The sequence below is a fragment of the Neopelma chrysocephalum genome, unplaced genomic scaffold, assembly GCF_003984885.1.
Source record: "Neopelma chrysocephalum unplaced genomic scaffold, ASM398488v2 Primary Assembly neopelma1_79, whole genome shotgun sequence".
In the NCBI taxonomy this organism is placed as follows: Eukaryota; Metazoa; Chordata; class Aves; order Passeriformes; family Pipridae; genus Neopelma; species Neopelma chrysocephalum.
In genome coordinates this window covers 5,402,599-5,429,313 of record NW_020897740.1, presented here as the reverse complement: position 1 = coordinate 5,429,313, position 26,715 = coordinate 5,402,599, and the positions used below count along the sequence as shown (strand labels likewise).

The 26,715-nt window shown below is 45.5% G+C and overlaps 2 protein-coding genes across 7 annotated transcripts in view; both read left to right on the top strand.

Moving 5' to 3' along the window:
• The window catches only part of SPATA5 (spermatogenesis associated 5), a 167,958-nt gene extending 165,881 nt beyond the window's left edge, over nucleotides 1–2,077 (top strand). Inside the window, exon 16 of the mRNA XM_027689951.1 lies at nucleotides 1,768–2,077. Coding sequence (XP_027545752.1) covers nucleotides 1,768–1,944 — 177 coding nt within the window. The 3' untranslated portion in view covers nucleotides 1,945–2,077. The remainder of the gene's footprint in view (nucleotides 1–1,767) is intronic.
• A 6,188-nt stretch (nucleotides 2,078–8,265) lies between these two features.
• On the top strand, nucleotides 8,266–26,412 carry SPRY1 (sprouty RTK signaling antagonist 1). Of its 6 annotated transcripts, XM_027689970.1 has the most exons (4): nucleotides 17,935–18,606; nucleotides 18,717–19,063; nucleotides 20,180–20,746; nucleotides 23,506–26,412. In XM_027689970.1, the coding sequence occupies exon 4, from the start codon at nucleotides 23,561–23,563 to the stop codon at nucleotides 24,521–24,523; it is 963 nt and encodes a 320-aa protein (XP_027545771.1). In that variant the 5' UTR covers nucleotides 17,935–18,606; nucleotides 18,717–19,063; nucleotides 20,180–20,746; nucleotides 23,506–23,560; the 3' UTR covers nucleotides 24,524–26,412. The 6 variants fall into 6 exon arrangements, with proteins under 6 accessions (XP_027545773.1, XP_027545772.1, XP_027545771.1 ...); XM_027689972.1 differs by lacking the exons at nucleotides 17,935–18,606; nucleotides 18,717–19,063; nucleotides 20,180–20,746 and adding exons at nucleotides 8,266–8,813; nucleotides 9,064–9,255; XM_027689969.1 differs by lacking the exons at nucleotides 17,935–18,606; nucleotides 18,717–19,063 and adding an exon at nucleotides 19,501–19,594.
• Nucleotides 26,413–26,715: the final 303 nt, after the last annotated feature.

Genomic DNA, 26,715 nt, shown 5'->3' with positions numbered 1-26,715 from the left:
ATAATCCAGTTTTCTGCTGCTTCCTCACACCAAGTGGTTTTCAGTTATCACAGAACTTATGGTTCGATCTTTAGGAATAAAATTAAAACAAAAAAAATCCTTTGGAGGTTAATTATCATCACAGTTACTACCAACAGTGTTGTCAGAGCATAGAGAAAACATGACAGCATCATCAGAACTATGAGCTTATGGGCAAATTCCTCCTGGGTGTATCTGTACAAACGAAATGGGAAGAAATAAGACTGACAGCGGTGTCCTTTTGTTTTTGGATCTGCCGACTTGGTAGTGTTTCCTTCAGCTTCTCCTTCAGTAAAACATAGCAGCTCCTAGCAACTCTTGTTAGTGACACCCTGCTTCATCATTTTGATGCTGCGGGTGGGTGATGGTCTCAGAGAGAACAGGGTGGTCAAAACCTGCTGTACTGCATTTGGGTTTTTTTTTAATAAAGGTCTCTTCATTTTGTGGAAAACTTGTCCTTACTGCAGTATTTATCAAGGGGAAATGGACCCCTCTTTTGAAGACCAACACAGGTTCAGAGCCCAGGATGCTTGGGGTCTGTTTTTCCATCAACAGTCTTTTGAAAGAGTGGTAGGCAGGGAGGGGGGGGGTTGGGGTTTTTTTCTTTTTCCTTAAGTAGCTTAACATTCGTGTTAGAGGTGGGGACACAGTCACACTGTCTGCCTGGGGAAAAGCCTGCACAGAAAGACCAAGGTTCACTTTCTGGATGATGTATTCCTTATCTCCACAAGAAGCTGGTGCACTAAATCTCAGCTACTCTTCCGTGTTGGGCTGTCTCTGAAGTCCTGAAAAGCATTAAAATGCGTAACAGCAGTGTTTAGCTTCGCTGCTCATTAGAACAGCACAGAACTAATAGTAATATTGTTGTAACTTGACAAAGCCATCTAAATCCATGCATGTTTTCTTGTGAAAGCTTCCTAAACATGCTGCTAAATCCCCTAAAAAGCTACTAAACGGCTTTGGCAACCATTAGCAGAGCATAAGCGGGGGAACTCCTTTCAGTAAGTGAACAAACAGAGAAAATATGCTGAATAGCCGGACAAATGTGTTTCAGCTGGCTCTTTCATTTACAGATATAAGGCAGCAGTCAATATCAATCACTGTTTTCCCTGTTGCACTGGAAATCACAATATCTCTTTTCATTCCACAAGCTCCTTTCACCACAGTAATGTGTCTTTGGAGTGACACTGGCATCAGTCTGTTTCCGCTGTCTGAAGTCCAGAGAGCTTAAAAACACATTGCAGGGTATGAGACCTTAACCCTCCTCCCCTTCCACACACCCGTCTCCTTCGAGCCTTCCTTTCGGAATTAATTGTTTTTACTTCTTTCCCAGTGCGAAGCTGAGAAAGAAAAGTGCCCACAGAGCATGGGAATATCTGCTCTTGCACTTTGGGGACCAAAAAACGTGTGGCTGGTGTTTGGGGTTTGAATTTATCAGGTGTTGTGGGGAGTTTAACACAAGGCAATACGATTAGCGAGTTAATTTGCAACATGCTGTAATATGAAAGGTAATATTACTGTGGTTTGAATTTCGAGCTATATCCTGTTTCTTGGATGTCCTAATCGCCCACAACCTCATTTATTAAATTAAAAAAAAAGTTGGAAAAGCTCTGCTTGTCCGTATCTGGCATTTTGGAGCGCGTTGATGATCTTGTGTTTGTTTTCTTTCTTTCCAGTAATATATTTTATAATAATAAGTGTAATAATAATAACACTATGTGGTTGTGTTTCTTTATTGTTTCTTTGCAGATAACAGCAGTCTGTAGAGAAGCAGCCCTTCTGGCTCTCCAGGAAGACATCCATGCCCAATCCATCATGGGACGGCACTTTCGCTGCGCACTGACTGTCGTGACCCCGAGGATTCCCGACTCGTTAATCCAGTTCTATGCAGATTATCAGCAGCAGAGCGGACTGCACACGCTTTGAGAGGCAAATTAATACACACACAAATTCACACGCAGTGTGAATAGCAAATTTCCTTTGTAAAGCTGTCAGAAGCCGAAGAATTATGTATTGTGAGTGGAGTATCTAAAGTTAATTAAACGCAGAATTGTTGTAAAAAAAAGTCCGTGTGGAAGTTTTGAGTGTAATAGATGTTGTCCTAAACTCTATATTTTACCATTTCAGTGCATTTTACAGGTAGTAAGATTGCTGATTTAAGTGAGTTTATCTCGGTGTATATCCATGTATAAAAAAAAATTATCAAATTCTGAACTTTTGGTGGATTCTTGGCCCTAAAGAGAGAACCAACAAGTGCCATTACTGTCTTCATTTGTTCCTGCCTCAGCCACAGTTTAATCCCAGGGACCATCCCAGTGAGGCACAGACCTGGGGAGTGGCCTCTCTACAAAAAATGCTGAAAATTATTGTGACGCTTTTGATTTATGATCTCCAACAAAGCTGCCAAACAGGCTTTCCGAGATAAAGCTGAAGTATCCTAATTGATTACAGCCAAACATTTATCTTTGGTCTTAACCAGCTCCTGTTCAGACATACTGGCAAGTAGGCACCCTAAAAACTGTCCATCCCTTGACTAACCTGAACCCACGGCGAAAGATTTTTGTTGCTGATGTTTGTTTCCATCAAAATAAATAGGAATGTTGATTGGTAATTTAAAGCTGGCCACTTTAAAGAATGCTAATTAATGAATAAGAAAACCCCCTTGCAAAAACTGTTACAAATGACCACAAAATACTTGGGGGATGGATAAAATCTTTTTGAGTTATTTCTTTGTTACATCGTCTTTTGAAACGGTGACAGGTCCTTGTGGGCTCTCTGCTCTTGCACTCAGGATGAAATGCAGTTAAGCAAACTAATATCCAGGGTTTTTTCCCCACAACAGAAAGACTGAGCTTTTCCATTCCAGACATAAAAAGGTAGAGGGAAAGGTAAACCAAAACCAATCCAAACCTTAAAAAAAATTTAAAAAAAAAAAAAAGGTGACAAGAACCTAAAATTCAGTGGGTAATTCTGTGTTTTCCTGGTGTTTCACAGGTAAGTAGAAGAATTTACAGGTCAAAATTTTATTCAAATCCTCCTTTCATTTGTTGAAGTAAACAAGAAATAACATTTCAGGCTTTAGGTAAGGTTATTTTTTGGGTTTCTTTATTGATGGTTCTGAAGACTTTTCTTTCCTGCAGCCATTCTATATGTAATTATTTAGAAATTTATATAATTTTATGAGGATTCGGTATATCAAAGAGATATTTCTTTGTTATTTACTTATCAGTATGAAATTTAAAGAATAATTTTTTCACCTTGATTATGGCTTTTCCTCTCCTTACTTAGTTCCACATTGTACACAATTTGTAGCTTTTAAACAGAAGTCTGCTATTTTTAAATGACCACTTTTCTATTACTTTTATGCTAACCTATTGTTTCTGTAATTAGCATTTAATTTTACCATCACTGACAAGGATTAAGGGATGAGGAAAAGCAGGTCATTTACTTAGTTCAGCTGATGTATGTGCAGGTTTTTTTCTTTTTTTCATTGTTAGTCTCTTTAATAGTCCAAAGACAGAGGGAATTAAGAAAATTATAAACTGGAAAAGTTGCCTTGGAGATCAAGACTGCAACTGAAGCTACTTTATTCTTCTTTTCTAAATTCTCTATACTCCAACTTGGAGTTCAGGATGTGAACCGTTTGTCACAACCATTACATTTTTGATGTTTCCAAAAATTAAATGCCATACCTTTATCCCCTGGCACTTTACTCTGGTGTCTGTTCCTGAAGGGAGGAAAGAGAGACTGCAGGTTTTACTGCCAATAGTGAATTCTATTTGTAATTTTGTAGCCTAAAAGTAACACTCTGCGATGCTCTGTATGAGTAGCAAAACTCATATACGGCCATTCCTTTGGAAGTGCTCAGATTTATTGGGAACAGGCACCAAGGCGTGAATGTGAACTGAGAAGCTGCAAGAGAGGCAGGTAGGAGCTGTCTGGCCTTTCCATTTGTGGACTCCTGCTGCCATCAGAGGGAATTTTGCACGTTGAATTTGAGGACATTTAGGACAGAAGGCTGGCCCACGTCTGTTGTTTGTGCCTTGGGAAAAAAAAACATCCCTGCAAATGTTTATCCTCTCACCCGCGTGGTACCACATCTGTGGTACCAGATCTCGTGATACACACCTACGTGCCTGAAGTGATTTTGGATGCAGGAAGATCCCCTTTTTATCCTTGGGCTTGTGGAATTTGATTTTTGATTTTTTTTAAAGTAAGGTATTCTTAAAAAAAAAAACAGGCGATGACAGATTTTTGAAGTCCCTAGGTGTCTGTTGCTCCCAAAAGTTATTTTTGGAAAACTTTGCCAGTCTGGCACCACTCAGGATCTCAATCCATCCCAAGCCACTGATAAATTGAGATTTAAAGAAAGGTATGATGACTCCCCATCTCATTCCTAATGACAGAACGCTGTTATCACGGACTAGCAACTTGAAACCCACTTGTCAGAATTCTGGAAAAATAACCAAAAATTCATTTTTGGTCAAAACACACCATCACTGTAGTCCTTTCATAATCCAGTTTGGCGAGAGCTTTTGCACCCTGAGCCTCTCATTGGAACTTACTGATGAGGGCACTGTAGGACAGAGCACTCCAGAGGCATCTCCCGTTGGCCTGTCATTTAAACAAGTGGGTTTTAGCTCAGAGCTGAACTTTTCACAGCGTGTTTTACTGAACACATCGTGCCTTGGCTCTGAATCAAATCTCTTGCAGTGTGAGGCCGTATAAGCCTGAACACCTCTGTGCTGCAGAGTGAATCAAAGAGAGAGGTGTTCTCTCTTCTGCTGGGTTAATCACTGTTGTTGTTTGGGTGTTTCTATGAGATGTTATTTTAATACAGTGATCAAGGCTCAGTGAGCAGAAGGTGTCTGAGAAGAACATCTATCTTCCTCCCATCCTCTTTTTAACTGAGACTGACTTCCTAGACTCCTTTACGTTCTTTAGAAACTGAGTCTTTTTGCTGCCTGCTATTATCTTTTGGAGTCAGTTTTTGGCCCAAATACTGCTTGAGTTGCAGAATTGTTACCTTTAAATCAAGCTTTCCAATGTTTCAGGCACATTTTGTTTAAATACAAAAATCTACCTTTTTCCTCCAATGACAACGTCTTGCAAAATGGCATAAAATGTCTTTTGACAGGTTTGTCAAAAATGACCAGGAGAATATTTATGATCAAAATGCAAAAATGTCTTCACTTAAAAAAAAATAATTAAAAAGTCAGTCCTGTGTTCTCCTTAATGCATAAAACAGATTTTCACTGCACGTACGATATACAATTCTTAATCCTGGAAAAAAGAATGAAGTTTATTGTGGATAGTTTTCCTGTAGTCTCTGAATGAGAGCAGAACAAACAGTTTACTCAGCTCAGGTGCGAGGGAAAACATCAGGGACAGAATAAAGATCGCTTTCAAAGGTGGTTATTCAAAATCATTGAATTTAGACTTGTCAGCCCTTTCAAATATTATGTCCTTAAAGTGGATTTTTGTTTTGTGGTTTGTGTATGCTGGCTCTTTCCTTTTAGCTTCTTTACTCATTTTAAATGTCAGAGTGTGGTGATTCCCCTTCGGAAACTGGGCACGTGCCAAACATAATGCTCCTGTAACTGAGCATCCGTCCATTAGTGCTGCAGGAAGGCTGGGGGTGATGTTTCCTGGTGAAGGAGGCCTCAAACTCTGCTGATGGGGTGTGGAGAGGGGGAAAGAGGAAGCCAAAGTGTAAATCTGGTGTTTTGCCCCGGGAAGATGAAGTTCAGTGATGGACACAAGGTTGTGGGCAGGAGAACCGTGTCTCCCTATTGCAACAGGTGAGTGTGAGGCCTGTGAGGGGCCTCACCCTGAAGGCTTTTGGTTCTTCCTGGCTCTGCCAGAGAAAACAACTGATGGGTAGGTGAAACAGTATTGCCAGCACTAGAAATGCCAGTGCCTGGGGGTTGTGGCATCCCGCTATCTAGTGGTAGCTAGGAGAGAACTAAGGAGGAATTGTACCTGGAAGATGGAGTCACGCATGTGCCTGGAAGGCAGGCACCCACTGTCACAACCTTGGCAAAAGCCCCTGGGAGAACTAGTCAAAAGCAGGCATAAAGAACTTGCCTTGCTTCCTGTGATCCCAAAGTTGGGATAAAACTAAATGTGTTTCCTCACCCTTCTGAGTTTTAAGATGATTCCTGTGCTGATGCAGTCAGGGCCATGGGAAGTGGCTTGCTGTGGGAGCAGAGGTACTTTTTGAAAATTGGTTTTTACATTGTGACCCTTTTGTATTTAATGTTGTTGTTCTAGTTGTAGTGAATTGCAATAATTTTTGTCTCCTATGAACCCCAAAATCTTTTGCTTTTGCTGGTGCCTTTTTTATTTTCTTTGGCATGAAAGAAAGCACCCCAGCTGATGTAATGTGTACAATTTGATAAGGAGCTTTCCTGAGGGAGTAGGTGCAAGAGGCATGTAGGATTGCAGTTGTAGTTGGGCATGTTTTGCATGGCAGGTTAACATCTGGAAGACATATTCCAGCTGAAACCTACCTCTAATCTTGGGGTTTGCGTCTGCTCTTTCTGCTACCTGTTCATTCATTCGTCTTCTCTGTAGCCACGCGTTTTCACCAGGGCTTTATATGTTGTGTGTTAAATATTTTAAATGGTGTCATTCTTCCCTGCAGCCTTAAATCCAACAGCTCCAGAGCCCTGATAGGAGAAGGAGATGTGTGTTTTCTCTGTGGTGAGGGGGAGAGAGGAGCCCCGCTCTGTGTTTGCGTGGCAGGCCTCCAGCAAGAGCGCAGGTGTTGCAAGAGGAGGCAATGGCAACCAGATGACATTCCTTCCCCTTGAACTAGTGTGGAGCCATTGCTCAAACAGATTGTGGGTCCAGCAGTTGGACTGGATGATCTTAAAGGTTCGTTTCCAACCTAAATGATTCTGTGATTCCTTCCAACAAAATTTCAGGCTAGTGTGTTGTCTGCACGTGCCTGTGTAAAATCCATGACAATAGAGCTTGGGTTCATCCAACTAAAAGATGAGAGGAGTGGAATCACTCTTGGCAAACATTGGAAAGATACTAGGAGATGGTCCAGAGAGTGATTTATCCCGGCTGAGAGCTAAACTACCTTTCTGGAGGTGCTGAAGGGGCAGCTGATGTCAAGAGAGGCCTTAAGCACTTATCTAGAGAAAGTGCCTCGAGGTAGATGAAAGGAATTGAGAGCAGCAACTCTCAAAATACTGAGAAAAATGTTTTATCAACTCATGCAAATATATCCTGTTTGCATAAATGGTTCTGGAAATGCCATTGGTCTCTTCCTCTCATACCTGTGTGTGTGTGGGATCACAATGTGCTCTTAACCACGCACCCCATGATTTTTTTATCTCCTTTACCAACACAGAGGAGTTTTCACATCCCTCTTTGGTAAAATGGCTCTGCATCAGCCAAGTGTGGAAAGGGCTTTGATAACCTTCAAGGTGAAACACTTGTCAGCTCTCACTTTATCCAGGAACGGATTATCTGGGCTGTGGAATAATGAGGTCATGTCTTTCCTCCACACCGCTGGCAAGAGCTTCAAATTTCACACAGGGGCAGCTGCTTACATCAAGCCTGCTCTGCTTAATGCTGCTTAAAGCTACCCCCCTTCTCTGTCAGCGAGTTTTCCCCAAACTGAGGGTGTGAAACGTGTTCACACAGCCTTGTTTGCAGGACGTGTGAGGGGGTTTCATGGTGCTTGGGTTGCTGTCTTGTCCCAGAGTTGGTTGGGTTGGATGCAGGAGCGCAGGATGCAAGCAGCAGAGTGATTTGTGTGTGCTACTGCAGCAACAAACACTGTCTGTGAGGGATGTAGAGGAGGATTTGGTGGGTGGCTGGACCAAAGCCATGGAGCTCTTTGCAGGTGAGTGTCCCATCCTCAGCTTGCTGCACGGCCTCGGGTCTAAACCTGCAGCTTTAATGCAGAGCTGTTGCACTGAGAGTGGCCAGGGACATGAAAGATCCCTAAAGCACACAAGTTGTGGGTGTTAAAGCCTATGGGTGCTTAAGTAGATTAGCAAACAAACAAATCCTTTAATATTCTGGAATGCTTCCTCACCACCTAAGTAGGGATTATTCCACCAAGCCAGCAAATTCTACCCTTCTACCTAGTGTACAGTCTGCCTTGCAGATAACTGTGCTCTTTAATAAGCAGTTCTCTTAGGTTAAAAAAAAAAAAAGAAAAATATGAAAACATATTGAAAACTTCAAGAAAAGCACAGAAATGGCAGAGAGACCTGTTAAAAATGTTCAAGACCCCGTGAAAATTGAGGTTACTACGGTGCTGGCAGTAGCACATGTAGGATGCTGCACCAGAAAGGTCCCTACAACAGAAAAACATTTGTTTTACAGAACTCTCCACCCTTTTTTTGTACAAATATGTGAAATAGCTCAGCCACCACTTTCTTCCTAGCACTGTAAAAATCTTGGTTAAACTGTCAGCTCTCTATCTGAAACATGTAGAAACAACCGGTTACCTTGGTCTGATTCCACTTCCAGGCTTTCATCATCTGTAATTTTGGTAAAAAGCTGCTTTTGTTGATGTGTAATGCATCATAGTAACCGGTTACACTTTTACTACAAAAGGGTGTTTTATTTTCCCGAGGGATGAATAGTAATCAAGGATCAGCTGGTAGTGCCAAGTGCCTTGATAACACAATTGGCTGCATACAGCTTTGTTGGGCCCCTTCCTGCACTTGCTGGGGAGACTTAAGAGAAGATGTTGGGAGAGCTGTTCTTTACCTGCTTGGCTGTTGGGGAGCTGAAGTTTGGGATCACTTTGTCTGCTGGGTGAGAAGGTAAGCTCCTGCTTTGAGCACGTGAAGCCCTTACAGATTAATGATGGTGAGGGGAGGGCGGGAGAGGAGAACAGATAGAGAGCATGCTTGAAAATAAACGTGATTTGGGAAAATTACCCTGAAATTAATCACTGACTGATTTTAATGTGGAGAGGTGAGGGGGCTGATGGAGTTGGAAGGAGACAGAAAGTGGGAATACTGATTCTAATCAGAGTAGGGGCTGATTTGTGTTATTTTGATGCTGATTTAGGTGAGCTGGAGGAGGGCTACAGTGACCCTGGCCCTGTGGTAGGAAGTGTCTCACTGCTAAGCACAGAGTGGAATCTCTCTTTGATCTCATTAACCCCATCAGCACTGGATTAGCAGATGTGTTTCTGGAGCTTGACTCTCTCAGACACTTGAGGTGTATAGAAGGTGGCAGAGATTACTTCAGTAGAAAAAGGTAAGACATAGATTCTTCTCCTCTGAATTTTTCAGAAAATTTAGTATCTAGTAGAGGTATCATGAGGAAGGAGGGGAATTGTTCCCCTTTTCTCAATGAGGATATGTTGGGAGAATAAAAATCTAAGAAAAAGCAAGGAGGAAGAGAGATGAGTAGAAAGCATGTGTGAACAGTTTCCTCCTTTCTTCAAAGTCTGCTCATTGTTTATTTCTAAACTCCACAAGAAAAACAATGAGATGGAGAAGAAGGAAAACGCACAACAACAATAACAGGAAGAGCATCTTGGAGATGGTTTTGCACAAAGGTGGGCTTTATGTCTTGCAGTCAGTTCTGTTAGGACTGGACTTAGCCTGAATTTTTTGGGAATAGTCAACATCCTTAAGTGCCCTATAATTTAAGCTGGATTTATCCTAATGCATTGTCTTGGGAAGAAGGGACACAACCACAGAAGCTGAGACCAAGCTGGGCAGATCACTTTGAGATTTCTGATTAAAGAATAGAATATAAAAGTAAAATTCTGTGTTAGCTCTAAAATTCCACTGTTACATCAGTTAAAGATCCCCCTTCGTGACCTTCATTGTGGTGTGTGTGAAGGGAAAATAATGGTGGTTGTGGCTCGCTGAGACCCTCCGGTTGTAGCACACTTGTGCTGTCTTATGTGAGGGCTGGAAACAAAGCTCATATAATAACCTCAGGTTTTTAATCTCTGCAAAACATAATTAACTGTTTGAAAGGGTGGTTGGAGGGTTAAGCTAGGAAGAATAGACTAGTAGTATAATAACATCTATATTAAAAATAAAAAAAACCCAACCAACCAACAGAGATGTAACGTGTTATATAATCTGTGTTAAACTTGCTCTGGGAAACCCTCCAAGAGCCAGTGTCAGTCTCCATTTTGTACAAGTCTGTACATAACCTCTATAAGAATTTGTGTGAAGTTGGGTGGGGAGACAGTGAAAGAAAAAGTCAGAACAGAATGCAGCCTGACCAAAGTCTTTCTGCGGCGGCGCGTTCAGAGCAGGGACGGAGGGACATTTATTCCTTTGCGGGTCTTTCCAGCCATCCACCCCCTCGGCACAGGTGGTTTCCAGAGCCTTGTCCCTGGCAATGAGCTTCCCAGCGCCATCACATCTCACTCATCATCAAGCAGCAGTCTGAAAGGCTTCTAGGTGTATTAACCTCTTAAGTAATTACTGGTTTGAGATGTTATGTTAAAAAATAGCCACCCTTCTCTCAGCAGGGTCTGCTGTGCCTTGGGAACCGTGTAGTGTGTTGTTCCTGGCCCTGTCAGCCACACAGACAGTGCCTGTCAGCTTGTGTTTGTTGCTTACAGATACAGCAATTAATTTAATGACCACTAATAAATAATATATATAATAATAATAATATATGGACCATGCCACAGAGCGGCTTGTTTTCCAGGAGCTCGGTCATTGCTTATGTTACCATAGGTGGTATTCACTTACCTCCAATCAGAGAATAACTTGGAGCAAAGTTTGAAGCACGTTGTTTGGATACAGGGGGGAAAGGTGCTGAAAACAGAGGAATTATAGTAATATATCCTTTTGTGAAATGTAAAAGAAGCCTTTAACACATCTCTGACAAAAGACAAGTCCATCTGTATCGCTCTACTCCTCCCACTGAGCTCCTATCAACTTCTGTTCCATCTTTTCCACTGTCCTCCTTGCCTTGAACTACTGTCATGACACCTTTGGAAGCCATTTCTCTTAATAGAGGCATTGTAATGCTGCTTCCTTCCCATTCTCTGCCAGGAAGGATTGTTTTCCTCAAGCAGCAAGTAGCGCTGAAAGTATTGATGATGTGGAAGTGATTTGGAACATGGCACGTTTCCCCAAACAAACAAGTGATGCAGTAACATTTATAAGCTTTGGCTGAGGTGTCCTGTCCAGTGAAGGCAGTGGGATATCCAGAGAAATGGGTAAGGAGATCAGGATTTGACTTTCCTGCTTTCATTTGCCTGAGGCCAGACTTTCTCTGATAAAGATACGAAGTTCTCCTCAGGGAAACAAAGCTGTGATAAAGTGTATTGCAAAAAGTTACATTGTGTTTGGTTTTGCAAACAGCTCAGTTGGTCTCCAAGAATTTGACTTTTCAGTGAGGCTGTGACACTCATTTTGTATTACCAAGATTAAAAATGCATTTAACCTTAGTGAAGTCCACAGCACTGGGAACTCCAGTGTCTTTATTTTTAGCCAGAACCTGACTGAGCAGCATTGTGATTTCACTTGAAATCAAGTGAAATACACTGAGAAAATATTTTTTTCGTTTTTTTTCTTTCAGTTCAAAGCCTAAGTTTATAACAGAGCCAATGGGTGAGCCATCTTCTGTCTTAACTATCTTTAATAGCCACAGTAGAGCTAGTTCAGCTGTTCCCCACGGAACAAATTTGAATTAAACAGTGATTCCACATTTAATACATCTCTCACATTTGCTTTGCGTCTTTGTAGGTACAAACCAGTATACATAAGGGCATCCAAGTACCTAACAGCACATGGAAAGATGGATATGACTTAGGAAATGCATACCTTGGAAGTTCTCAGCTTCTCAGCTTGCTTTTCCTGACATGTTTTTTCCTTTCAACCTCCCTTTTCTTTGCCCAGGGACGTTAGACAATAGGAATTCTCCCTTCCTGCCTTAGAAAGAACTCTCTGATCAAATGATTCTTTCTGTGTCTTCCTAAGAAGTGCTGAGCACTCTTACTTTAAAGCAGTTGGTACCCTGCAAAATTAAGTCTACGGGAGCTAATGAGTCTGCAGGAGTGTTTGTAATTGATTCGAAGTTGTTGTTTTTTCACGTGGCAAGTTTAAAAAATACAGCAAATGGTTTTGAAAGGTAATTCTTGACACCAGTCCAGCTTCAAAAATGTTGTTTTCCATTTACTTCCCATGTTTCAAACTGTTTGTGTGTGATGAAATATGAGCAGTGCTACCGCTATGCTCTTGCAGACTTGTGGTGAGAGATCTTTTCCATGTCTTTTCAACCATAAAAGAGAAAAAGAAAGGTGTGGTGTTGGTTTGTTTGGGTTTTTTCCCTGTACAATACCTTCAGCATAGACTCAGAGTATGGTAAAATATACTGAAAATTGGATCTTACTTGCATAAGGTTTAAATTTTCTGAAAATGGGGCATTTGGAGGAGAATTAGAAAACTCATGTCAGTTTGCTATGAGGACGGAGTGGTGTTTAAGTTCTAACAGATTGATGTTTAGGTTTTGATAATTGCCCTCTACAGAGCTGAAATCCAGCCTGGTGATGACAGGTATTTCACTACTTTGAGAGGAATGGACATAAATAATAGCTGAGCAGTTGACCTCAATATCTGCTGAAGCTGAGGACGACCTTTTTTAAATACCCAGAGGTCTCTGTCTGGCCTTCCATGTAGAAAAGACTGGAACACACTGGGGAACTGTCATCAGGGATTTTTTTTCTTTTATTTAATAAACAGGACGTGGAATTACTGCAAACACTGCCAGGCAATGGTGTCCACAGTTCTAAGCTAAGATAAAATGTGCTTTCTGTTTTTCAGCTGGGCACACTTGGCAATTTTGTCTTTATTCAGAGGCTTTTTAGGTTGGATTTTGCCACTGTAAATCTACACGAATAGCAACAGTGCAGTCCCTCCCTTGTGAATGCTTCAGTATTCCGGCAATGCTCCAAGAACTGTCACCTTGCAGTAGCATCATTGCAGTGTTTTGGAAGGTTAGTGGGTTACTTTAGGGGGAAATTCCATTTTCTGCATAGATTTTCAAAACTGCTGACCTTGGGAAGCAATACATACAGGATGCTGATCAGGCTTTGAGGTACTTTAAGCAGGGTACGTTTCAGTAGTAGGTGTGGCCTTTATACTTCACAGTTCTTTTTGGCTTCTCAGGAACAATGTTTAATTGGTCGCAGAAAGAGACAAGAATCACAGGAGTGGTTTCAAAATAGAGGGTTACTGAGGGAATGGAAGAGAGGGGCCACCCCCCTCCCCAACACACACACACAGAGCTTTTGGTGTCATAACCTCCCCGTGTTAAGTGTGTGTCTGTACACGTCCTCCTGGGTGAGAGCCAGCAGGAGAGGCAGTGCGAGCGTTCCCTATGGCTTGTGTGGAATTGGAGCAGCACAGCTACAGCCTGTCTCCCACCCCGATGGAAATGAGGGGGTTTACATCAGCAGCGTGACAGCATGTGCACGGGCATGTGTGTTTTATGTTCTTCGTTGTCAAGGGTTCTCCCAGTTCTTTTTGGTGGGAGAAATCTGGCCTTTTCAACCCAAAAGCTCTTAAGGGATGATATTTTTTATACTTTCTCCAAAATGAAGTCTCCTGACTTCATCAATCCCAAAGGAAACCGGTAATAACTTTGATTTCCCTAGGAGCAGAATCCCGCCCTTGACACTGAATATTCCTTGGCAGGTCGTTTTTGTTATTATAGAGCACAGTTTCAAGATGTGACTAGCAAGCTCTCCTGGAGTACAACAGACCACATCAAACATGCAAGGGGCACTTGACACTTGAATTGCCAAACGCAAAACAGAATCTCTCAGAGAAGTAAGACAGAGAAAAAGAGAAAAGGAAGAAAAAAATACAGGTGAATAGCAAATTATATTTTATCATTCTCACAATAGGATGCAATAAAATACCAGTGAGGTCACTGTACTCTTGTAGAGTTGTGGTGAGAGATTTTCCATGTCTTTTCCACCATAAAAGAGTAAAGCAAAGGTGTGAGGTTGGTTTGTTTGTTTTTTCCCGTGAGAAGTGAAAATCTATAAATATTTATGTATTGGAGTGGATGATGCTGCAGCCAGAAATCCATGCTGCTCCTGTTGCATGTTCCTTTTCCTGTAGCCAATTTCTGATCCAAAAGCAATGACAACACCCAAGCTGTTTGAGAACTGGCTCTCTAGGCACACGCTTTTATAGCATCATTTGGTATCGTACACCCCTGTGAAGGCTCAGGGGAAGAAGTTTCTGTGAAAAAAAAACGCTTGGTGCAAACTTCTCATCATGAGATCCGTGGAAAAGCTTCCTCCCTGTTTGCATTCCAGGGAATCCAAGGTGGTCTGTTAAAATCTCACTGAAATGCCTTTTGACTGGTAAAGCAGAACCAAGAACGTGACATAGATGTTAAGTTACTGCTTCTCCACAGAAGCTGCTACGGCTGTGGAGGGAACCTAAACTTTGGTTGTTGACACACCGTTCTTGAGAACGACGAGAGATTGTGTTCATTAGGCCAACCCCATCACTCTTGCTAAAAGCAGTCTCAGGTTTCCATGTATATTTTCAAATCAAATTAGAAACGCTGCTGCTGAGACCTCCTTCAGCTGACAGTGACGGATTGCACAACCTGATAAACAGGAGGCATTCCTGGAGCTGTGCTAACACCCGAGTCACCACAAGTGGTTGGATAATAAAAATCACACACAGAGCCATGTATTTAAATTAGCAGAGAGCTTTACCTCTTCCTCCAATAAAGCAGCCCACACCTGGGGAGCGGCCACTTCTCCAACAGCAATGGGAAAGGTTCGTTTCTGTGCAAGGACTCGTGTCTCAGTGGGTAGTAAAAGGCAGTTTGCTGAGTGCTAAGGCAGGAAACAATGAGTTGCAGGTAGCATAATTTACAATAGATGTGAATTAGTTATTTTTGTTATTAAGCAATAATGACAATTTTCCTTTTTTCACAGTTTTTTTTAATGCAGGCAGATGAAGTAATATTAGTTAAATAGTTAACAATGAATACAAAGTAATGAAGACATGATCAGTACCTTATCAGAGCGTCTTGTGGAAGCGCAGACAATTAGTGTAGCAGCTAAACATGAAGGCTACAGAGGCAATTCTCCAAGGAAGAATTAAACTTGTTCAGAAAACAGATAACTATGGATACCTGAAGGAGAGAGGTAAAGGTACCCGTTGCCTTTATGGCAAGTGAATAGTGAAAAATGAAGAGACACAGGCCGTGGCCTGCACTTAGGAGAATGAAGCTTTGCCTCTCATTACCCAAGGAAAACACTGGTTTCTCTGACATGGTGCAAAAGATGGGGAAGGGAAAGCATGTTCTCAAACTCTCAACCTATTGTACAGACCCTGGCATTTTCTTTCTGTATAATTTGTGCTGAATTTGGGCACAGACCTCGCTCTGCAGCGTTTCCCCTGTGCTTTGATTCCACCTTCCGAGTGCTCATGAAGCAGGTTCACGCTGAGGTTCGTCCCTTTGTTCTCAGGTTTGCCTGGCTGCTGCCTGTTACTGTCTCTTCTGCCCCTAAGAAAAACTGATGTTATCTTTTGAAGTGAAAACCCCGGGTTCTATTTGTAACTGAGGGTTTCCTGTGTGCCCTTCCCCAGCCTGCGCAGTGACGCCAAGGGGTAGCGGCGCATGGGCTGCGCTTCTTCAGAGAGCTTTGAGAGCAGTCCCTGCACAGAAGCTGAAGAAATCCCCAGCTACCAGTGCCTTTGATCTCAGATAAAGGTCAACCTGTCTGGCAGAAAGTGTGATCGGAAACGCTACCACATCAGCCTTCACTTTCTCTTCCTTACCCTGAAGTGATTCACTGTACCTGTCAGGGTAGTCCTTCACCACAGCACCCATGGTTTTTACTTCTTTGGCTCTCGGGAATACCTTTATTCATCTCATGCCCCAGCTTAAGCCAGGACTGCCAGGATTTTCTGTGAGCTGCTAAGAAACTGTCCACAGTGCTTATGATTAGAGTAGTGTCTCATAACTACTGTAGGATTTGATTTTGTTGGTTTGCTGGGGTTTTCTTAATCATAGAATCAATTAGGTTGGAAAAGACCTTTAAGATCATTGAGTCCAGCCATCAAACCAGCACTGCCAAATCACCACTAAACCACGTCCCTAAGTACCACGTTTGCACACCTTTTAAATCCCTCCAGGGTTGGTGACTCAATCACCTCCCTGGGCAGCCTGTTCCAGTGCTTTTGGTGAAGAAATTTTTCATAATTTCCAATCTAAACCTTCACTGGTGCAACTTGAGGCTGTTTCCACTTGTCTTGTAGTATTTATAGGCCTACTAGTGTGTTAAAAAGTCAGTTATGCTGGTGTTGCACCAACAAGCACGTACTAGTTCCTTGCACCGAGAGTTTCTGAGGCTCTTCGAGCATTAACACCTACAAAGTTCCATCTAGTGCAACCTCAAAGCTCTGGGGAGCTGCAGGTTCCAGTTGTTTCTCCTGACAGCCACCTCTGCAAGATCATCGCTGCATGGCCGGTGGGGGGAATACCTGACTTACACATGCTACAGGTAAGGCTGGCACAACAATTCTGTTTGTAATTTCATTATAAATGCTAATGTGTGTGGGGTTTTTTAATTGCTTTTGAATTCCTCTTAACTTTAGAAGTGTTGATGCATCTGTGGAGATTGGTTACTAACTGATAAGTAACTTGCATAAAGGGAAACGCATTATCTGCTGAGTTTCCTCAAAGCCATATTGGCTTTGTGACCGGGAGTGAGTGCATGTCCTCCTTCTGGACTGGGATCTGTGCCTTAGCAAGGGCTAAGAGATACTGCTTAGGGCAATTTATAATGGTATTCCCAGGTGGGAGGCAGTTTCTCATTACTGATAGTGGGAGGATCACAGTTTATCCGATTCATCTTTACAAAGGTGTAGTTCACTACCTATAAAGGTCAGTCAAGTGACCTAGAAATAAAAGTTGCTTCCAGGGGTGGACTAGGAAGAAAAGCAACCAAAAACCTGAAGGTGGACTCTGCTTTTATTCTGCCCAATGTGCCTTTTGGCAGGCTGAAGCTTGCACGAGGGAGAAATAGCATCTGCCTGCAGAGGGTGGAGATTATCTCCAGTCCGTGATCCTCAAAGTGAAAGCGGAAATGGGAATTGAATCACGGCTCTCAGCCATCATTCAGTCTCTTGAACTCCGTTCTGGGAGGTTTTTTAGAAGGATTAACTTCGGGCATAGAGGGCTGGTCTCTGGACTTGTTGTCAGAGCAGGAGACAGGCACCTTTAGATGGCAGTTTGGAGATGGAAAATAACTTGGTTGCATCGGATTCCTGTCTGTGTGTCACTCCTCGAGTTCAGGCTGTGCCAGGATGTAGTCATAAAGGTGTGTCAGCCCTCTTCCAAAGTGCCAGTTTATTCTCCAGAATGTAGCTCTCCTTTTTCTAACCCAAACTTCTGGCTGCCATAATTTCCAGGAAAAATCTAACGAGATGGCTTGTGTGAGGTGCAGGCACATTTGCTTGAGTCTGTGGAGAGCCTTCTGAATCCACGGGAGGGTTTTCCCTTCCTTCAGTGAAGTATTAATTCGGGTGCCAGGTGATAGTAAACAGCTGTCAGTATTCTTGCTGATTTTACTGACCCATTTAAGCCCAGTATTGTGTTTCTAAAACCAACCTCTTACACTTGGCATAGGGTTTTTAAGGTGGTATTAGTTTAGAGATGTGAAAAGAAAGGTGCTGAGGTGTTTTCACAGTAGTATCCTAGGAAAAGTGCATATGGACTTCTGTGAGAACAAAGACAATTGCTAAATGTATTTTCAGTGGTGGAACAGAGCCCTGCTACCCCCAAAGGCTCCAAGATGGACTCGCAACACTAAGGACTAACTCTGAAGGAGTAGGTTTTTTTCATTTTCTTAGTAATTTTGGGTCTTCAGTTGGATTTATTTTTTTTTTGTTAAAGTTCCAAACTTTTCAGATGGAGTTCACTGAAAATGGTTATGTAGTTTGTGCTCGAGGTGTACCTGAGAATGCTTTTGGTGAGCAACCACATTTTCTAAACCCCCCAGCAACATTAATGCTGAATTGGGGTATTTTTATTCCATGCCAAAGATTTGTATGCCATTTTTTGCCCTTGAGCCTCTGTAATTGGCAGATGGTATTTGTGGTTTGTCTATATCAGCAAACTGTTAATTACAAACTCACAAGTATTAGAAGTCATTTTATTACTAATATTAGTATTTTAGTATTCAGTATAGAACCTTTAATGCACAAAGATTTTATTTCCTAGAGAAATATGTGGTCGAGGTAAAATTTTTGTATAATGATGAAATTTTCAAAATTTCAGTTTCGGTGTTTTCTTTCCAAGCCCAGTGAAGTTTAATGAAACACAATTGTGCTACGTCCATGAGTGTGAGCTGGGTGGACAGACTGTCACTGAGTGCCACCTCTGTACTAGTTTGTTCTTGTTTGTAGGGATTGTTTGCTTTTGGATGAATTTTCCTGCCAAGCAACTCCATGTATATTCTTTTCTTTGAGGCAAAAGGTGGGAGAATATGATTTGTGTGAAAGACGCTGTAAAAAGCCAGTTAGAATGTTTCAGATAAACTTGGGGCTGCGGTGATGTCCAGCCAAGCACGAGAAGTCTCAACTTCTGCATGTTGTTATGAAATAATTCTCAGAAGTTTGATGTCCTTTACATCATTTTCCCATGTTCTTTTAGTTGCCTTTTAAAATTCTCCACTCAAAAAAAAAAAAAATCAAAGAGAGTATTTGGCCATTAAACTAACGGCTTGGAGGCATCCCTGTACCTCTTCAGCACCATGGCAGGGATGCAGTGGTGAGCTTTGAATGGGACCTTGCTGAGGCTGGGCTGGAAAGGCGGGAGAGAAAGACAACCGGGTAAATAACCCGTGTCATGCCTCGGTGCTTCAGCGCCAGCTGTAACGCGGTGGGAAGAGCCGTTTCCTATCTCATGGAAGGATGACAGGAGCGAGTGCTTTCCGAGGTGCTCAGCTGCCTCTGTAACGGGCTGAAAGAAGCAGAAGATATCTTGCGAATATAAATAAACGCGTGGCTGTTCCACCTGGCCAGACCCCGCTGGGAAGGCGCTGACGGTAAGAGACAGACCAGAATCTCTCTGCAGGGCTGTCAGGGGAGCGTGGCAGGACTTCAGCCCCTCGGCAGAGCCTCTGCGCGGCGGTGCCCCGGCGGCAGCGCGGCTGTGCCCGCCCGGCCGGCGCACGGGGGCGGCTGCGGGAGCGTGTGCGGGGCCGGGCAGCGCCGGGACGAGCCCCCGGGGCGCTCCCTCTGCCGGCCGGGCCCCGGGGGCCGGGACAACGCGGGGCGGGGCCCGCAGAGGGGCCGGTTCTCCCTCCCGCCCCCGTCCCGGCGCGGAGAGCGGCGGTGACCCGCGCGGGAGCGGCTCCCGGCGGGAGGGCGGGGAATCCACGCCGGGATTTCGGTGACACGCTGACATCAGGGGGGCGCGGCCGGCGGCGGGCGGGGGCTGCGCGCTGAAAGCGGCGGGGCGCGGCCCGGCTCACTCCGGCACGGCGGCGGGGCAGCGCGGAGCGGCCCCGGCACTGCCCCGGCGGCATCCGCGCCACCAATGTGCCGCGGGAGGCGGGCGCTCACCCCGGCCCTAGGTAAGCCCGGGCGGCGCTCGCACAGCCCGTCCCGCCGGGTCAGGTGCGGGCGGGCGGCGGGGGCTCCCCGAAGCCCGGGCTGCGCTCGGCTGGGCTGGGGGCGGCCGCCGGGCGAGGCGTGCGGGAGGTGCGGGAGAGCTGAGCTCCGCTGCGGGGCAGCGGGCGGGAGAGCCGGGGGTCGGCTCCCCGGGCGAGCAGCTCCGAGCTGGTCGCGATTCGCTGGTCGCGTAGAACCTCCGGGTCGGTGCTTTGCCTGTCCCGCCCGACCTGACGGGGGTCTCTCTGGCGTGAGCCTCTCGGGATAGCGAGGAGCCTGCGGAGCCCCCGGTGCCGGGCTGCGGTGTGCGTGGCCACCGCGTCCTGCCCGTGCCCCGAGCCTGTCACCCGGCCCCCGGCAGCGACAGCCAGCACATGGCTGCGTGCAGGGAGCTCGCAGGGCCATTGCGCGCTGCCGCTGGCTTCCTTCGCAGCTTGCTCTGGAGAGCGAGAGCAGCTTCGTGGTTGGTTTAGAAAGAAAACCAAAAAAAAAAAAAAAAGGGGCAAAAAACTGAAACGAAAAACCCCAACCAAAATTTCTCGCACCAGGGGTTGTGGTTGCACTTTGCCAGACGGGACTTGCGGCGAGGACCATGCGGTGAAGCCGAGCGCCGGAGCGGGACCGCAGCCCTGCACTCACGGGCCGAGGAGAACAAACAGCCCGAGCAGGAGCCGCGCACCCGCCGCCTCTTCCCAGAGACCTGCATCGCAACAGCCCCGCTGCCTGCCGCAGCCTGCCGCTGCCTGAGGCTCGATCCAGACACACCGCTCTGCAGGAAGGGCTGGATTTGCTGCCCGTCGCCTCCGGACCGAGAGCCCCGCTGCGGAAGGAGAGCGCTGCTCCCCTGGGCGCCCCGCGGAGGAGCGAGCCCGGGGCGGGCGGCTGATGCTGACCCCCGGGAGAGGGGGGCTGCGCCGGGCAGCACAGCGGGGCTTCCCTCCGCTGGCCCACTAGGACGTGGAGATCGGCGAGCCAGGGCTGTGCGGGGACGAGGAGCGCAGCCCGCCGGCCTTCCCCGCCCCGCGGGGCCGGGAGGGCGAGGAGCCGGGGCCGCGGCCCCGCCGCCCCCCGCCCGCTGGATTTGCCGTTCCCGGTGACTCCCCGCAGATATATCAGTAAGTTGGGGACCCGCCGAGCGCTCGCAGCGGGGCCGGCGCTGCCGCGGCGAGCAGGTGCCGCGGGGCGCAGAGGCGCCCGCCTGGCGAGGGGCGGCCCCGGCCCCCCTCCCACCGGCCCCCTCCCGAAATATAGGGACCGGGATCCCGCGGGAGGGCTCGCGGGGGACCGCAGTGGGCTGGGAACGAGCAGGAGGTCAAAAACACCCGCCAAACGCTGCTGGCAGGCGGGGGGCGGAGGGGCTGGGGCGGAGGGTGCCGGACCGCGGCGCGGGGAACCCCCGGGGCTGAGCGGCCGCTCCCCCCGGCGCTGCCGCTTTAAGCGCCGGGTATTCCGCCCTCCCGAGGCAGCGCCGGGCTGGGCTCTGCCCTCCCCTGCGGAAAGGAGAGAAGGAGGGAAAGAAAAATAAATAAAAAAAAAAAGCCCATGTTTTCATTCATAACTTTTTTTTTTTTTCCCCTTTCCCCTCCTCTTCCTTCCTCTCCGTCAGCGCCGCGATCCGCTCCGCTCCGCTCGGGGCGCAGAGGGCGCCGCGCCGCCGCCCGCCCGGGGCTGCGGGAGCGGGGCGGGACAGGACGGGACGGGACGGGGGGGCTGGCGGCGCGTCCGAGCGGGTGCGGGGAAGGGGAGGGGGATCCCACCCCCCGAGGTGTGCGGGGAGGGAGCGCAGCCCCGGGTGCAGAACCGTGAGGGCTCTCGCCGCCTGCACCGTACGTTGTTTTATTATTTTATTTTGCTTATTTTTATTTTATTGTCCGGGGGGAACCAGTTTACGACCGATCTGCGCGGGGGTGGAGGTGCCTGGTTCAGCTCTCGCCCCGATCTGCAGCTGGGCTTGTCAGTCTGCGCCGCGTTGATGTTGCGCTTTCCCCCCAAAGATGGCACTGGATGTCTTTCGCATTTTCTTGGGATATTGTTTTTCATCCCCTGGGGAGCCCAGCTCCTGGCTGGTACAGCTGTAAATCTTTCCCTTTTCGCATTCATTCACCCTTGGTCCGTTGTGGATTTGTATTCAGTGCTCGTGAAGAAGGCGGCTTGTTGTGTGGGGTAGGAGGAAATTCTTTTCTGTGAGGGTGTTGAGGCCCTGGCACAGGTTTCCAAGAGAAGCTGTGGCTGCCCCATCCCTGGAAGTGTCCAAGGCCAGGTTGGATGGGGCTCTGAGCAACCTGCTCTAGTGGAAGGTGTCCCTGCCCATGACTGGGGAGGTTGGAACTGATTGGATGGTCTTTAAGGTCCCTTCCAACCCAAACCATTCTGAGATTGTATTTTATGAATTAGAAGTGAGTGTGTTTGGTTTTCTTTTTGATCTGGTGGCCCTAAAGCCCACACAGGTGATGCTAGATGTAAAATGAAGTCTTTGACTGCTGGGTGAGCAGAAAGACTTAGTGTCCTGGCAGAAGCTGTCGCTCACTGTTCATGCTGACTGTGTTAGAAGAAGGTTTTCTGTTCTTGTCGTCTCTGTTCTTCCACAGCACAGTGCTCTTTTCTCTGTGGAGTGGGAACAGCTCTGTGCTGGTTGTGTTCGGGGTAGATAAGACACTTTCTTAGGATTATTGGATGAATTTTGGAAATGCTTGATAGCACTTAGCCTTCCCTGCTTTCAGGTAAACAGGTATGACATCTTGGAGGGGAGTGAAAAGGTGAAAAGGGACTTTTCCTCTGGCTGACAGTAAAGAAAATCAGGTTTTTTTCCTTGGTTCCCTGTGTAAGTGTGGCATTTAAATACTCAGCTAAACTTCTATATAGGTCCAGAACTGTCACTGCAGTTTTCTGAGTGAGCATTGCAATCTTCATGTTGCCAGCTAGGCAGGATGAAAATGGATGGAAATATGTGACAGTTTTACTATTCTTCCACTATTTAAAAGACTAGAAGATGTTCTATTTATTTGAGAAGCTTTTAATCTGTCTGGTGAAAATGGATTTGTTCTTTGTTTGTGTTTTGAGGTTGTTGTTGGGGTTTTTTAATCTGCTCTTAACATTCTTATGAATCCTCAGGTACTTTTTGTCTGACACTTAGTTCATCTTAGCCTTTTCTACCCCATTTTTCTTTCACACCTTGGGCTGTGGTCAGGAAATACTTGAAAACAGGTTGTTTGCACCCTTGCTTTAATTTTATAAGGAGCCTGTTAGATCTGTAGGCTGAGTTACTTTCTCATAGAAAATGTCTTGGCCACTTGACAGCACTTAGTTCAGGACTCTGTAATGCACATACGTCACTTTAAGAAGGAGACTTTCCAAATGCACTAGGAAGCGAATTTGTTGAGCTTTCTGATGCTGCAGATTCAGAGAGAAGAGAACTGGTCATGTTCCTTGCTCTGCCATGTGGAACACGAACATGATGGTGTTCTTGCCTGTTTCCAACTCAGTTTTAGGGGCATTCGGAATTGCTATTGCTAGTTAGGCAGATGTTGAGTTCAGTGGCAAGGGAGAAGCACTTCCTATGGCTTGCCAAGCAAGCATACCAGCTAATACTGTTTTTTTTTAAATGGCATGGGGTCTCCTTTGCATTCCTCATCTATGATGCCATATCCATACTCTCCCCACTACTGGACTTTGGCCAGATCCTCAGCGTTGCTGTAATCCCCTGCTGAAAGAGACCAGTACCAGGTGGCTCGGGCAATTTGGGCTTTGCCAGATCATTTCTGTTTTCAGAAAGTCTCTCGTGCTTTATCCCTCTTCTGCCCTTGATCTTGTGTATGTGTGTGTACATGTACACACGCAGTGTTTATTTACACCTTCTGTCTTCTTCTTACTTTAGGGTTTCAGATGCATGCCAGGTTCCCGCTGAATGCCAGCAGTAGAGATCACTCCAGATGGAGCCCCAAGGTCAGCATGGCAGCGGCGGTTCCATGGTGGTGATTCAGCAGCCCTCCTTGGACAGCCGGCAGCGTTTGGACTATGAAAGGGAGAGCCAGCCCACGACGATCTTGTCACTGGACCAGATCAAGGCCATCAGGGGCAGCAACGAATACACCGAAGGTCCTTCTGTGGTGAAAAAGTCTGCTCCGCGGACAGCACCGAGGCAGGAGAAGCATGAAAGGACTCACGAGATTATACCAATTAATGTGAATAATAATTACGAACACAGGTCCAGCCATGTGGGGCACGTGGCACATCAGCATAACACGAGGGCTCCCGTCCTGAGCCGGTCGACCAGCACAGGGAGCGCGGCCAGCTCTGGGAGCAACAGCAGCGCCTCCTCGGAGCAAGGGCTGCTGGGGCGGTCACCCCCGTCCCGGCCGGGCTCCGGCCACAGATCCGATCGGACAATCCGGGCGCAGCCCAAGCAGTCGTCTCTGATCGTGGATGATCTGAAGGGTCCTTTGAAAGAGGACTTGACGCAGCACAAGTTCATCTGCGAACAGTGTGGGAAGTGCAAGTGCGGGGAGTGCACGGCGCCGAGGGCGCTGCCGTCCTGCCTGGCCTGCAACCGGCAGTGCCTGTGCTCGGCCGAGAGCATGGTGGAGTACGGCACCTGCATGTGCCTGGTCAAAGGGATCTTCTACCACTGTTCCAACGACGATGAAGGGGACTCTTACGCGGATAATCCCTGCTCCTGCTCCCAGTCACACTGCTGTTCTAGGTACCTGTGCATGGGAGCCATGTCCTTGTTCCTGCCTTGCTTGCTCTGCTACCCTCCGGCCAAAGGATGCCTAAAACTCTGCCGAGGGTGCTACGACCGCGTCAATCGTCCGGGTTGCCGGTGCAAGAACTCCAACACTGTCTATTGTAAACTGGAGAGCTGCCCCTCCCGGGGTCAGGGCAAGCCCTCATGATTTTGGGAGGGAGGTTTACTTCCTCCAACTTCAGTTTTTCAGGTTGTAGCTGATTTTTTTTTTTTCCTTTCCTTCTTCCCCTTCCTCTCCCGTTTTGGGAGGACTGTTCTTTTCCTTTCCTTTCTGTCTCCCCAGCTTCAGATACACAAGTTCTTCCCTTTGCATCTTTGCTCTCCTCTTCCTATTGACTTGGCTGAGTGTGGAGCATTTCACGTAGTCGTTGCTGCTCTTTGGTAAGTGTGGACCTGGTATCTGCACCTGTCGCTCACTTGGGCAGGGTCTTTGAGTTTGTAACTGAACCACTCCTGAGAGAGACAGTGAGGGCTCACTGGGCTCTTGAAGCTTCTTGCTCTGTGAATATCTCTTCCCAAAGATGTTTTTCCTTCTCAGCAATTTATGGGGTTTTTTTCCTTAACCTTCCGGTAGCCAAGGAAGCCAATCTTTCCTGAGTGAGCTGGATTGTGAAATAATTTTTTGTGTGTGTTCTTTCTGGAGAGGGATGTAAAATAAAGGCTTCACCAAATGAAAGGTCTGACTCTTCTATAAGCAGCCTGCTTCTTTTTACATCTTTTTTTTTTCTCACCCTCTCTTTTTGTCTTAACTTTCGGAACATTCTCACACCTGAGAATTACCCTGCCTCCTGCTTTTTTTTTTTTTTTTTTTTACATTTTCAATGTAACTTCAGTTTTTGCTACACCGTGTAGATCTTCACATTGGAGACATTGTGGCTGCAACACACTCATTTGTTTCTTTTGCTGTCCAATCTTTGAAGGATATTGCTCGCTCCACCCTCCTAATCCCGTTCTTATAGTCTGTCAGTATCAGTTGATATTAAAGTTGGTGGTGTTCATATATCCAAACAGCCTTCAGGTGTCATTGAGTCACCTAAATGTTCTTGAATCCTTCAAGTTTCTTGTGATCCTTTTGGTTTAGTGAGTTTAGCTCTGCTCTGTACTTTATAATTTTATTCTGTCCCTGTTTTATTGCCTTAGCCACAAATTGTGGTCCTTTTTTGTATATTTTATGTATAAAACACAAAGTTGAATCCCAACTATTTTTAAGACAAAAGTCTGTTAAAACTTTTTTTATTGTAAAGAATATTTATTATGTGAATCTCTATTATTTTATGATATTTATTGCAAAAGACTTTGAAAATGTACTCATGTCTGAATATAACAAAATATCAATACTTAACGAAATAAGGATGACACGAAGAAAGTACATATGTTAACTATAATGCAGAAAATATATTAATTAATGAAAATGGCTCTTGAGTTCTTTTGTTACAACGACAGGTTGTGAGCTATGTGTGGAGTTTCTCCTTGAGGTCTGTCAGGTGGCAAATAACCTCCTATTGATACTTCAAAACCACTAGTCTGTGCTCTAGTTTAGTTTACCTAATTTTAAGTTCACTAACTATATATCAAATAAGTTTTTTGCTATGGGATATTTAATACAATTGAATATATGTTGTGCTTAACAGTGCCAGAAAGTGGAGGCTCTATTTATTTATCAAAGCATTTGGAAAAATACAGTTGTGGAGGAGGAAACCACAACTTCCAACTTGGTTGGTTTGTTTGTTTGGTTTTTTTTCCTTAAGGAATATCACATTAACATGTAAAGCCATTTTAAGTTTTCCTACATAAAACTTCCTGGCTGGTTAAATTGTGCAGCAACTGAAGAAATTAACCTCCCAAGCTCAAATCCAAATAAAATGCAAGAGGCAGGATAAAAATAGTGGTTGTGTTGCTGCAGTTTTGCTAGCTTTGAAATTTGGGAATGTGTGTGTTTGGGCCTATGTCTATGGCTTATTTGGTTCTTTTCCCATACGTTTTCCAATGTCAACTGAAACTATCTTCTGTCTTCAAATTAAAGGCTCTTAAGGGTGACCTAAGTGTCACAGCTACTTGTGGCCATTTAACACACATTCAACAGAAAAAGCTTTTCATTAGGAGTGAATGGGGAGACCTCATTCTTCTCCTTATGTGGGTCAAGGTTACATTGCAGTTCTCCTGAACTTAAAATTTTATTAAATGGATGTAATTTCACATGGTGTTCAGAGTAAGTGGTTCTAGAGAAACTCCACTTTAGAACACAGTAATGACTTGACAAATGTGCCATATCTTGCTTTTTTGAGTCCTGATGCTTTGAATTGCCATATTCAAGCTATCCTGACTCCCAGCATGCTGATG